We start from the raw sequence: 13,404 nt of genomic DNA on the forward strand, positions 1-13,404 counted from the left end.
AAAAACGATTCCTACAATTTTTGAAAAACATTGCTATTGTAGCTCTATGACGTATATTTGAAACATTTTTTTTTTGTTTTTAATGAAAATTACAAATTGTAGAAAAAAGAAAAACTGGTCAAATACGAGGGTCGTTTGAAAAGTCCGTGCAAAGTCAGAGAGATAGCACCACTGGCGCGTATCGAGGTTATGTTTAGTTAGTAGCATCTCTTGGAAGAACACACACCAAGTTTCAGCCAGATCGGTCTATTTCTTTGTGTTTGGCATTCGTTTGAATCGAGGAAATCGAGTGATTTTCAAAAAATGGACGAAAAAGAATTTCGTGTGTTGATTAAACACTACTTTATGAAAGGCAAAACGCCTCAGGAGACTAAAGAGAAGCTTGATAAACATTATGGTGACTCTGCACCTTCGTTTAGAACAGTTTATAAGTGGTTTCAAAATTTTCGGAGTGGCCATATGGGCACAAGTGACGCTGAACGTTCTGGACGCCCTGTTGAGCTTACTACTCCAGAAATCATTGATAAAATCCATGATATGGTGATGGATGACAGAAGAGTGAAGGTGCGTGAGATTGCTAGTGCTGTGGGCATCTCGAATGAACGGGTACATAATATTTTGCATCAACATTTGGACATGACAAAGCTATCCGCAAGGAATAATCCTCATCGACTATCTGGAAAAGGGTAAAACTATTACAGGTGCATATTATTCATGGTTATTGGACCGTTTGAAAACCGAGCTGCAAGAAAAACGCCCACGATTGGCTCACAAAAAAGTCCTTTTCCATCACGACAACGCACCAGCTCACACCTCAGCAGTTGTGGTCGCAAAATTAATGGAAATAGGGTTCCAACTTGGTTCACATCCTCCCTATTCTCCAGACTTGGCTCCCTCGGACTACTATTTGTTCCCCAATATGAAGAAATGGCTGGCGGGAAAAAGATTTTATTCAAACGAGGAGGTGATTGCAGAAACGAATGGCTATTTTTCAGACTTGGACAAATCTTATTATTCGGAAGGGATCAACAAACTAGAGCAGCGTTGGACAAAGTGTATAAGCCTAAAAGGAGACTATGTTGAAAAATAAATAAGGTTTACCCCAAAAAATTAAGTAGTTTTTATTTTTGCACGGACTTTTCAAACGACCCTCGTACATTGTACTTCTCTCTGTACATTATAGTGTCTTACCGCTAGTGTAATATTAACAAGAATCAAACATGAAACTAAACTTCCATATTTAAAACTTTGATTCGAATCATTTTTTCCGGAAAATTCGATTAGAGATTCTTCTTGGAATGGGGATACTTGGAAAAGGGATCACTTCTAAAAAGTACCTTTTTTTGTGAGAAATTTATCGTCTTATCTCTTGTTTATTGTTAAGTAGGGTAAATGTGCTGCTCAGATTCCAAAAAATGAAGAAAATTTACTGAAAATACATACTTCACTCAATGAAATCTCAACTTTACCAAATTTTCTTTTTACAAAAATGATTCCCGAGATTTTCCGTATATACATTACGTAGACATAGATTTACAACATTTGGAATATTCCTCGGAGAAGAGGTTAGCGTAGGCTTTCCTGTAAGGTTACATTTCTGTGCTGAAAACAAAATTAAATAGGTTTAATAAATTTAATTGTTGTAAAACTGACTGGCTGATAAATAATTTCTTGGGAACAGAGAAAAATCAAAACCAACAGAAATATTTGAACAAAAATGGTAAGACATTCATTCGACTTTTCCTCGCAACTATTGTTTAGGCTCTAAATTACAAAAATTGTCACGAAACTTCTTGCTTTTGATTCTAACTCTTTTTAAATTTAATTTTATCCATCTTGTAGACGATACGTTCGAAACTATCATGCCAAACTGTATCCCCCGATTTTGTTATCATTAGATTTTTTGGATTGCCACCATATGATTCAAATTTAAAGACGTATTCACGTCAAAAAGAGAAAAAAAATTGACCATTTTAAAATTTACTTCAATTACTTTAGAATCATTATATTATCATGAAATAATTATGACTGATATTGGCAATGATTTTTCTTCCATTAGGATCGATGATACAGTCACCAAAAACTATGAACAACACTCTAACAATAATCTATTTAAATTAATTATTAAACTATGCAAGGTAGATAGTAAAATACACTTTATTGTAAACATATTTACAAGAAAATAAAATAAACATTTAAACAGTATGAATAGTGACATGAGTAACAATCGTCTGTCAGGGACCTATGCAAGGTTTAAGAAACAGAACGAACTATTATTACCAGAATATTCCATTTTAAAGATAAGTAACGTGTTCTTATAAATGCATAAACTATAAAACTATTGTTATTTTGTGACAACTGCATAAATGCGCTCAACAACTATTGAATGTTTTAAACTCATACATAGCTTTGCTCCTATGTATATATTTATATGCATAGTGTAGATGGATGATATACAGAGATGTAAGTTGATGGTTCTAGTATGAATGTAGTGTGCATTTAACAAGAGTGACATAGAGATGTATGTTATCTCAACTTGTCCATTGAATAGGTGTACGAGAAGTGGGGGTATCCAGTGGGGAAAACTAGCCAACAGTGTTTCCTAACTTCTGGCAGCAGACCTGTCCCAGGATATTGTGAGACTAGTGAGACTCGTAGACTGCAGTTGGCCGCTACATTGCTGCTGCTAAATGTGAACCATACTCTCAAGATCAGCTTCTATGAAGAAAGTATTAAAAAGCCACAAATGCAATTCATACAAATCCTCTATCTTAAAAATTAATGAATTTAATTAAATATTGGAAAAAGAAAAGATTATAATAATGAAAAGTTAACATTTAATATAATTAGCAAAAAAAAAAAATATACTAAAATTATATATAAAATACTGACGAGGAAGTGAATGAGTTGCGTTGAGCTGTAGAACAGCCACTGGACACCAATCATGAGATATGTGGGCCGCCGTCACTCGTTCTATCGAAATATTTGTGGCATTCTTCGAGTATTATGCTGCCAGGTAAATAATTCTTTTATTTAACTTCGCTTTTATCTTTGTTCTAATTCTATAATAATGTGTAATGCAGTGTTTTGGTGGGCTAGTATCCCTTTCAATTATATAAAGGCCTAATTTAAATAATTACTGGTGACTACTTCAAAGGGTCTCTGGGCTACTCTTCATTAAAGAGTGATGAATAATAATTTTAAAAAACCTAATTATGAACTAATATACATACAATTTAAAATAATATAATCAAAATAATTTTTGTCAGTTCATTACCAGAGGATATATTTCTTTAAACAGCTGAAAGGCCCCTGGTTGGACCGAAGAATAATAGTACTGTAACGATTTACTCATTAGGAGCTTTACTACACTCAACAATATTTAAATTTGAATTCTTTGAAGGAATATAGCTCCCTCTACAGCAGTCAACTTTGATCGTTCCTTCTAAGGGCGAAACTCTATCCCTTATATATTCCTTGCAACAATAGAACTTTGTATTTGGGAGGCCAAGGAATCTGACAGTTCTATTGTTCTACCCAACCTTTAGAGCTCCAATTAATTTTCAAACAGATTGAATGATTATTTAAAATATGTTGTTGCACTTTTTAAAATGAAATGATTATCCTAAATAAATTATATTTAAATAGTCCATCTAGCTACCCATGGTAAATGTCATTTCGAAACATTTTCCTTGCCAAAATTCAATATAAAAATATTGACATTTATATTTAAGTTTATTACATATTATCCTTTTTCTGTGCAGCCAAATAACTTGTAACAAGTTGGGGCTTATTAGCTCGGAACCGTTGTGCAGATTGTGTCATAATGTGAAGGAAACGGCCTCTCACCTGTTGTTCGATTGCTTTGCAATCGAGCGGTTGCGCTAAGAAACCTTTGGAACTTTGAGACCAAAGGAGATAGTAGCGCAAAAAGAACTAGTAGGGAAAGTCCTCAACCTCCTTAGAAGGGAAGGTTTCGTCTACTACATCCAAAAAAAGGGAGGGCACGAGCCTCTTTTGGCTGCAGTGCCCTGAGGCATAGGTTCCATCCTTTTGCTAACTTTGATATTTTCCTCTTGGCGCAGTCATTATCTTGTAACGATTCTTTTACATCTTCCGCAGACAGAAAGTTGCTGATCACATCCACGCCAGCTTTGCTGGACAAAGAATACATGTACTTCGGTAGGTTAGTAGTGCGATCTCTAAGTAACCAGAAAGAAGCAAATGGATGTGCGATTTTCCTTGAATTTTAGTACTGCCCCTTGCTCAACGACTAATTACCCCATTTTTCCTCGTTTTTTTGGAGTGATGGAAAATAATTAGAGAATCCATTTAATCCATTTGACTCCAGCTTCGTACGTATAATAGGTATGTAAGTAAATTTTAATTCCAACTTGGTAATAATGAATCATTAACAATTTACTGATTTTTTCTTCTTGATACTTCGTTTCTTGCCATAATTAAAGTTTTTCTTTACTTTATTTTATTTTATTTATTTATTTATTTATTTATTTTACACTGCTTCCCTTGTAAAAAGAGATTAGAAAAGCGGGACGGAACCCATGCCCCACGGCACCGCAGCCACAAGAGGCTCATTGTGCCTTCCCCTCTAAGTCTAGTAGATGAAACCTCCCCTTCTAAAAAAGGTTGAAGACTTTCCCTACCAGTTCCTTCTGCGCTACAATCTCCTTTGGCCTCAAAGTTCCAAAGATATCGGTAGCGCAGCAGCTTGATTGCAACGCTATCGAACAACAAGTGAGAGGCCATTTCCTCCTCTTCCTGACACAATCTGCCCTACGGTTCCGAGCTGATAAGCCCCTATCTTGTGCAGGTGCTTTCTGAACCTGCCGTGCCCTGTGAATAGGCCTGTAATCAGGAGTAATCTGATTTCTGCCCAAGCCCAGAGTCTCTCTTTGGTTCTTTGTTTACACAGCAAGGGTTTGCCGAGTTTTACCCCAGGAAACATCACCCAGTTCTTTTCATGTTCTCTCCAGATCCAATCTCTGAGAGCCGCACGAACTGCACCCTTGGTGATCCTTAGGATAGGTTCCAGGCCAAGGGTTATTAATGAACGCCAATGGTATGGATTTTGTATCAGATATTTTAAAAAAGAAAAAGCAAACCCTTTTTTATAACAATGCCTAGTAAGAAGTTGTCCTTGCTTTCAAAAGCAAATTTAATCTGAGAGTACTTCTATTTTCCCCCAAAAAAATAATAATAATGATGCCCGTTTTCTATTTCGGTAACTGAGTTTTTCTATTTGTTATAAGTTAGGGGAACCATTCTTTTCTTAACTCCTCGAACGATTTCCAGATATGATTCTTTAAGAATACCTTTTTCTTGAAGAATAAAAAAGAAGTCACCAAATCCAAACAAAAGTTAAGTGTTTTGTGGAGTGGAACATCCTGTATTGGAGTGAACAAGTTGGTTGTTATACCGGTTGAAATCTTATTCAGAGGCAACAAATTAGAGCTCACTTCTAAATTGAACTCAAATTCAATTTTTTATCTCTCTCTCTCTGTCTCTAGTTCCTATTTAAGTTTATATGGGACCCGTCCATTTTCTCCGTAATCCTGAACTCTAGTTTGTCTTCCCAGTTAGTTGTTCCCAGTTCATTCGATTGGAACTTTAATTATTCTATTAAAAACTAGTATTTGCCTTTCTATTTATTTTCAATGGCCAAGAACGGTTATTTTAAAACAAAGATTAAAAAAAATTCCCTCCACTTCTCTCGATAACCTGCACCTTTGGATCGCCAACTACATTGCTGAGATATACGTCTACTAGTTTATACTAAATTAATTTTGTTTAATCAAGCATTCGCCCGTAAAGTATTTCCGATTTTTAGTTACTTTATGGACGATATTACTAAAATCCATATTGCTAAATCCAGATTTTAAAAATATTCACTTTCCATAAATCTCCCTCTCCAAAAATAGAAAGACTTCCGGGAGCAGATTATTAAATAATAATGTATTTAATGAATTTTATTTTAAATCTTAAAGTTTTAAAATTCAACAAAACGGAAACACGTCATGTGAAAAAATGAAGCAGTAGAACCACCGTATGTCAGTAATCGATTTCTCCTACTAGATCCAACTTTAGATATTCTACCAAGTGTGAAATTACTTATAAATATTGTAATTTCATCCTTTACCACAGACCCTTGTGGTTTTTCTTTTAGGTTGCGATATTTTCTTGTCAAAAAATTACATAAAAACGGAAGTAATCTTAAACGTGCTTACTTTGATTGTACTACTTCTATATATTATCGTACAGGAAAAGAAATCCTCACAATACACCCACATACCTATTTATTAAACTATTTCCTAACATTTTCTCAAATATTTCAGAGAAACCAGAAGTAAATGTTTAAAGAGCAATTTGCAACCTTTGACTTCCTTATTTTAAGACAATCTACTTTAAAAATTGTGTACTGGTCCATCTAAAAGAGTTTTCAATGAATTAAACAACTTGATAAACTAACCCTGTTGTGTACACATCATCACGTTTTCTTGTAAAGCAAACGTAATTTCTCATAAGATGATAAAAGGAATCCTGGAAAATGATGTACCGCTTGAAAGCCCATTAGGCAATGAAACTTTTATAAAAAATGGCCAGCACCTAGGTCTGATAATGATCACATAAGGGCCTAATGAGATTTCTTAAAATTTCGAATACTTTTATTTTCCCAGTTTCCGGAGCAAGATTGAGAATGTTTGGAGAATAATTTATGCTTCAAAATTGTGTCAATTTTTAGGAAATTTATCTGCCTTTCTAACCGTGTCATCAGAATCGAATTCGGACTAAAACTTTCTGAGTAATAACATTTTTATTGGAAAAAAAATATTGATTTTAGAAAAAAAAAATTAAAGTGACGTCACTCAAGAACAGTGGAAAATATGAAGTTGGCCAATACGTCATTGAACTCCACTTTAGATGTACTACACACAGTACGCCTATGGACACGAAGTATACGGTGACCGAAGTATTTGGATTTTTTATTTTTTACGAAAAATAAAGACGAATAGCTTTGGAGAGAATATGAAAAATTCTGTTCCATGGTAAAAGTATTATGGCCAATCTGTTTGAAATCAGAATCGTGCTGTCCCTGTAGCTAGATAGGAATCAGATTAGTCTGGTAACAAGCCTAATGAGGGCCAGTAATAACAGGGCATGGCAGCTATAGGAAACTCCTTTAGAGGGTGGGGTTATTTAAAGCGGAAACTCTGTTTAGAGAGGAAAACGGCTTCTCGAATTCTGTTCGATTGTGTTACTGGTAGCATGGTTTGTGGCATGAGATATTTGTCACTTTAGAGCCAGTGGAGATCACATTACAAGAAACTAGTGAGTAAGATCCTGGAGCTAAGTAAGAAGGGGAGGATTTACCTAGTAGATTATCCTGGAGGATGATCACAGCCACTTGGCTGTAGTCCTGTGAGGAGCAGGACCTGCCCTTTCTCATGGTAATTGGTAGAATAAATAAATTAAATAAATGTATAAACAGAATCTGGTTTAAATAGTCACATCTTTTTTTTTTACTTATTCTCTATGTTCGACTTACAAATCTTTATCAAATTCCGAATATTAGAATTATATTTATTACCAACATTATACAGTTTGTAATATTAGGACATTTCACTGAAATGTAATCTTATCAGGAAAGCGTACTTCAGCCTCTCCAAAGATAACTGCCCTTTTCAGAAATTTGTTTAAAATATGTACGAGGGTCGTTTGAAAAGTCCGTGCAAAAATAAAAACTATTTAATTTTTTGGGGTAAACCTTTTTTATTTTTCAACATAGTCTCCTTTTAGGCTTATATACTTCGTCCAACGCTGCTCTAGTTAGTTGATCCCTTCCGAATAATAGGATTTGTCCAAGTCTGAAAAATAGCCATTCGTTTCTGCAATCACATCCTCGTATGAATAAAATCTTTTTCCCGCCAGCCCTTTCTTCATATTGGGGAACAAATAGTAGTCCGAGGGAGCCAAGTCTGGAGAATAGGGGGGGATGTGAAACGAGTTGGAACCCTATTTCCATTAATTTTGCGACCACAACTGCTGAGGTGTGAGCTGGTGCGTTGTCGTAATGGAAAAGGACTTTTTGTGGGCCAATCGTGGGCGTTTTTCTTGCAGCTCGGTTTTCAAACGGTCCAATAACGATGAATAATATGCACCTGTAATAGTTTTACCCTTTTCCAGATAGTCGATGAGGATTATTCCTTGCGAATCCCAAAAGACAGTCGCCATAATCTTTCCGGCCGAAGGAACGGTCTTCGCCTTTTTTGGCGCAGATTCCCCCTTGGTAACCCATTGTTTAGATTGTTCTGTGGTTTCAGGAGTGTAGTGATGTATCCATGTTTCATCCACAGTGACGAAACGACGCTTAAAGTCCTGCGGATTTTTCTGGAACACCTGCAAACCGTCCTTGCAACACTTCACACGATTTCGTTTTTGGTCAAGCGTGAGCAATCGCGGCACCCATCTTGCGGATAGCTTTGTCATGTCCAAATGTTGATGCAAAATATTTTGTACCCGTTCATTCGAGATGCCCACAGCACTAGCAATCTCACGCACCTTCACTCTTCTGTCATCCATCACCATTTTATCAATGATTTCTGGAGTAGTAACCTCAACAGGGCGTGCAGAACGTTCAGCGTCACTTGTGCCCATATGGCCACTCCGAAAATTTTGAAACCACTTATAAACTGTTCTAATCGAAGGTGCAGAGTCACCATAATGTTTATCAAGCTTCTCTTTAGTCTCCTGAGGCGTTTTGCCTTTCATAAAGTAGTGTTTAATCAACACACGAAATTGTTTTTCGTCCATTTTTTGAAAATCACTCGACTTCCTCGATTCAAACGAATGCCAAACACAAAGAAATAGACCGATCTGGCTGAAACTTGGTGTGTGTTCTTCCAAGAGATGCTACTAACTAAACATAAGCTCGATACGCGCCAGTGGTGCTATCTCTCTGACTTTGCACGGACTTTTCAAACGACCCTCGTATGCATTCTGATATGCATTCTCGTTTTACTTATGCCTCCTTCATGTATCCTCATTCGCTAACATTTCCATCGTAGATTGATGAAGGATTCTTCTCCAAGAACTTTTTAGTGGTTTTTAACTTTCTCGTTGATTTTTTTTTTATTTTGATCAAGCTTCGCAATACGGAATATTCAATACCTTTTAATTAATGGTCCAAGTTATTGATTGATCCGGGATTTCGTAGTGTTATATTTAACAAACAGTTAGTTTTCCTTTAATTTTGTTTTATTTTTGAGTTTAAAATAAATTTGAGCATCCACCACTGGCTTTAAAATGCGACATTAACCTAAAATACTCCGCCGCATTGTAAACGCTCCCTTTTATGTCAGTAACCACTCCATACACACAGACCTCAACATTCCATTTATACCAGAACTTGCCAAAACCCGCTACAACACATTCCACCAAAAACTATCATTTCACCCTAATCTTTTAGCTGCAAACCTATTCTCAACCACACTTCTCTCCAACCCCCGAAGACGGCTGAGGCGCCGTTGGCCCCGTGACCAACTGGTAGACTAATGATGGTCATCACTGGATAAATAAATTTCGTAAGATGTTTTATCATCAGATACATCAGATGACCTAACTTACAATCTATGGAGTAGGTTTCCTTTTTAGACACAAATGTTTACATACAAAAAAAAAAAAACTGCTGTGAACAATAACAACTTTCACTTACGTAAGCTGACGTACTTTAATTAGGAATTGCTCTTAAAAGTTCACTTTAAGTTTATTCATGTTCGCTTAGAGGTAATTATTTCCCACAAATAAAAATCGCTTAAGCTTTAAAAATCTATTTAATGCAAAGACATTTCCTTTCAATAAATTTTCTTCAAATTTTGAAGTTTAAGAAAAAAACCAACGCATTCATTGAAATTATAGTTTCAAGATTGGCCTAACTAATTTGGGCACAATTTATATCTAACAAAATTTTGGAAGTCCAGAAGAACCATAATAGCCCTGTTTTTAAGTTGCGTTATGGTAAATAATATGGGAATAAATACTCAGAATTATGTTCAACTTAAAATAGTTCATTTTCATTTATATTTTCATTAAAGTTTTTTTAAGTTAATACCAAGAGTTGTTCCAATATTATTGGTTTCCAGAAAGAAACAACTAAACGCTTAAAATTAAACCTGGAATTCAGTTTTAAAGAGGAAAAAAAAACTGCTTCTAAAATCGGGTCAAGTAAAATAGAAGTTGGGAAATAGAAGATGTTATTGGGAAAGTTATTCAGCTTGCCCGTTCCTATCCCAAATTACAGTAACTGTCAGAGACTGGAATCTAAATACTTCTTATATCCCTCGCTTATCTGAGACCATATTTAAACTTAGTAAAGAAGCAACCTTAACTCTTAACCTACTTCATTGTTGTTGTTGTAATTGGTTTTTGTAGTTAAATTATTCTTTGTAATATATAGAAATGCTTAATCTAGAGAGCAGTTAGCAGTTACGCATGATTTGTAATCGATGAATTTATGTGTTAGTAACAGGCTGTATTTCTTAGCGATGTGAGATAACTACCAAAATTTAGGACGTTTACAACAAAAATAAGAACCTCACAAAAAATATGCGATGTAGTTTCCGTTAGATTTGTTTCATCTCATCATCTGAATGGTTTGGGATCAAGGCAGGCGGGATGAGAGTTTGTTGTTCCTATCAAAATTCAAATAGATTCAAATTTTTAGATCCCTAATCATTATTTAATTTAATCATATGCTGTAGTGATTATCCAAAGCCTTTTTGGGCCCATACAGCTTCACCAAAGAAAAGCAAACAGTAACAGCAATAGACCAAAACTAGAATGAAAATTCATCTAGGAAGATTCTTATATGAATGGAAAAGTCGAGCGACAATCGAAACATCCTAAGCGCCACTACCTTCATGCCGAAGATCCTAAAACTAGCCTCATCACAGCCTAAACAATCAGTCATAAGTTGGATGAGTGTATCCTCCTTCGTCTCATGAACTGTGCAGTAAGAATAGAGCATGTAGCCCCAGTTTTATTTTGAGGTGTCTCTTTAAATTGAGGGAACTAACAAGATATCCAAGAGTTCTGTGAAAGTCCCCGAAAGCTACCTGAATCAACTATTTGGACCATCGTCAGCTGATAGAGCTCCGAGGCCGACTACGCAGCGAACCTAACTCACGTATATAAGTACATTACCTATCCCAGTTTAACTTTAAAATTATTTATAAGAAGAGAAAAGAAAATATTCTACCAGATCTCTTATCAAGACAACCTGTTCTCGAGTATTTTGAGGATGAAGACGCCATAAAAGTAGTAAACTTATTAGAATTGAAGGAAATCTTAAACGATCAAAAAGAAAACCTTGAAGAATTAAGATGTGCTAAAAACACTGATGTTCGAAATAACATTATATTCAAAACGTTAAAAGGGGTACCAAAAATATTTGTCTCAGTTCAATTTGGGAAGCGACTAATAGAATTAGTACATAAAACATACAGTCACATTGGCGCAGCTCAACTGGCTTCCACAATCACACCGTTCTATTATTTTAGAAACCTTTATCGAATAATTGCTGACTTTTGTAAAACATGCTCAGTATGTACTGAAAACAAAACGCGTCGCAGCAGGCTTATTGGCTTGAAGTCCCATTTAGGACCTGCCAGAGAACCTTTTGAAATCATGTCCATCGACACTGTTGGAGGTTTCTCAGGAAATGGATCTACAAAAAAATTTATGCTCATATTAGTTGATTATTTTAGCAGGTTTGCTTGGATATCCACTTCACGTACCCAATGTGCAAAAGATTTTATACATTTAATCGCTTCAGTTGCAAAACAAAACAAAAAATCAAAGTAATACTTGCTGATCAATATACGGGTTTAAACTCAGAAGATCTGAAGAGGTATTTAGACAAGCTGAATATATCTTTACTTTTATATATCTTTAGTGTAGATTGCCCACAGTCAAATGGACTTAATGAACGCCTAAACCAAACCCTCGTTTACAGGATCAGGTGTAAAATAAATAGCGGGAAAAGGCGGGCTTGGACCGTTATTGCTGAAGAATGTGTTGCCGAATACAACCAAACCATACACACCTCAACTAAGTTTGCACCAGCATATCTTCTACGTGGAGAAAAACAGTTTGTCCAATAACTGCTTCTAACCCAACTAATCTGATGGAGGATTGGGAAAAAGCATTCGAAAACTCTTTACAAAGTTTTGCTACGAACAAAAAGAGATTTGATAAAAATCGTCGAGAATATGAATTTAAAAAGTTGGAGATCAAGTATACATAGAAAATGGAAATAAACTCAACAGACGGAAAATGGATAAAGTGAGAATCGGTCCATTTAAAATAACTGGAAGAATTTCCTCAACATTTTTTGAAATTAACAGCGGAAAACGGAAGAAAAATTCGAACTACTCGTAAGTCAAACCAGCCAGTTTGAGATCGATGAAGGGATGTAATAATGCTCTTGATCTGGCCAACTTTTCCTTTTCCTCGTAACCCGAAATCCCTCAGGACGGTACCCAGACCAACAGAGCCCAAACCAACTTTAAACTAGTTTGTGATCGATTAGAGCAGTCAGAGAACCAAATCGTACAATAACAGTTTCACATAGTTCTTCAAGAAGATTTCAAAAAATTTCTTATAAATTTTTCAGGCATGTAAAAAATAATTAAAGCGTTTCTACAGAACAAAAATTCAAATTGAATTCAAAACCAATGCAGGAGATAGATGCGCGCCGTACAATCGCAAACCAATTGACAACTAATCTCTAATTGCCTGATGGAATAAATCTATATGTATATATATACAAACCCACAAATTTTTATTAAAGCATAATTATCGGTTTTAAAGGAATTGAACAAGTTTGTATTTCTTTTATTTTTCTGTGTTGAAGATCGAAATGTACATTCAGCCGAAAAATCAACTTAAACTCAATCAAATGCTCCTCGCCATCTAGGAGTTATTCTGAACACAGGTTAATCTGAACGCTGAAATTGAGTAATCTTCTTAATAATGATAATTTGATAATTGAAGTGATATGTTTATTATGAATAGAAATGTTATCTCTATTTTAGTATTCACTTTCTCTCAGAAACCTTGGAAAGAGCATCGTTTATTCTGTTTCTCCCACAACAGTGTAGCTCTCTTTTTGTACATAATAAAACAAAGTTAACAAACAGACTTGTACGTAAGGTACAAAACAACTAAATTCCAAATTATTTGATTGAAAATAAATAATGGACAAACTACAGTATAGTCCAATTCAGTATAAGTATACCTCTCAGTATAAAAAGATTAATTAACTAAATTAAATTGAGTGTCTATTAAGCGGACCAATATTTATTAGAAAATATCTTTTGTCTTCAAAAT

General features: G+C 35.2%; 1 protein-coding gene across 3 annotated transcripts in view; it reads left to right on the forward strand.

The window, feature by feature from the left end:
• Window positions 1–2,531: 2,531 nt before the first annotated feature.
• Syt7 (Synaptotagmin 7) overlaps window positions 2,532–13,404 on the forward strand; it is a 193,993-nt gene continuing 183,120 nt past the window's right edge. For all 3 annotated transcript variants that reach the window (XM_074144126.1, XM_074144124.1, XM_074144125.1), the window contains exon 1: window positions 2,532–3,016. In XM_074144126.1, coding sequence (XP_074000227.1) covers window positions 2,952–3,016 — 65 coding nt within the window. In that variant the 5' untranslated portion in view covers window positions 2,532–2,951. The remainder of the gene's footprint in view (window positions 3,017–13,404) is intronic.

This window comes from Rhodnius prolixus, unplaced genomic scaffold (assembly GCF_049639745.1).
Source record: "Rhodnius prolixus isolate KJV_2025 unplaced genomic scaffold, Rpr scaffold_36, whole genome shotgun sequence".
NCBI classification, from domain to species: Eukaryota; Metazoa; Arthropoda; class Insecta; order Hemiptera; family Reduviidae; genus Rhodnius; species Rhodnius prolixus.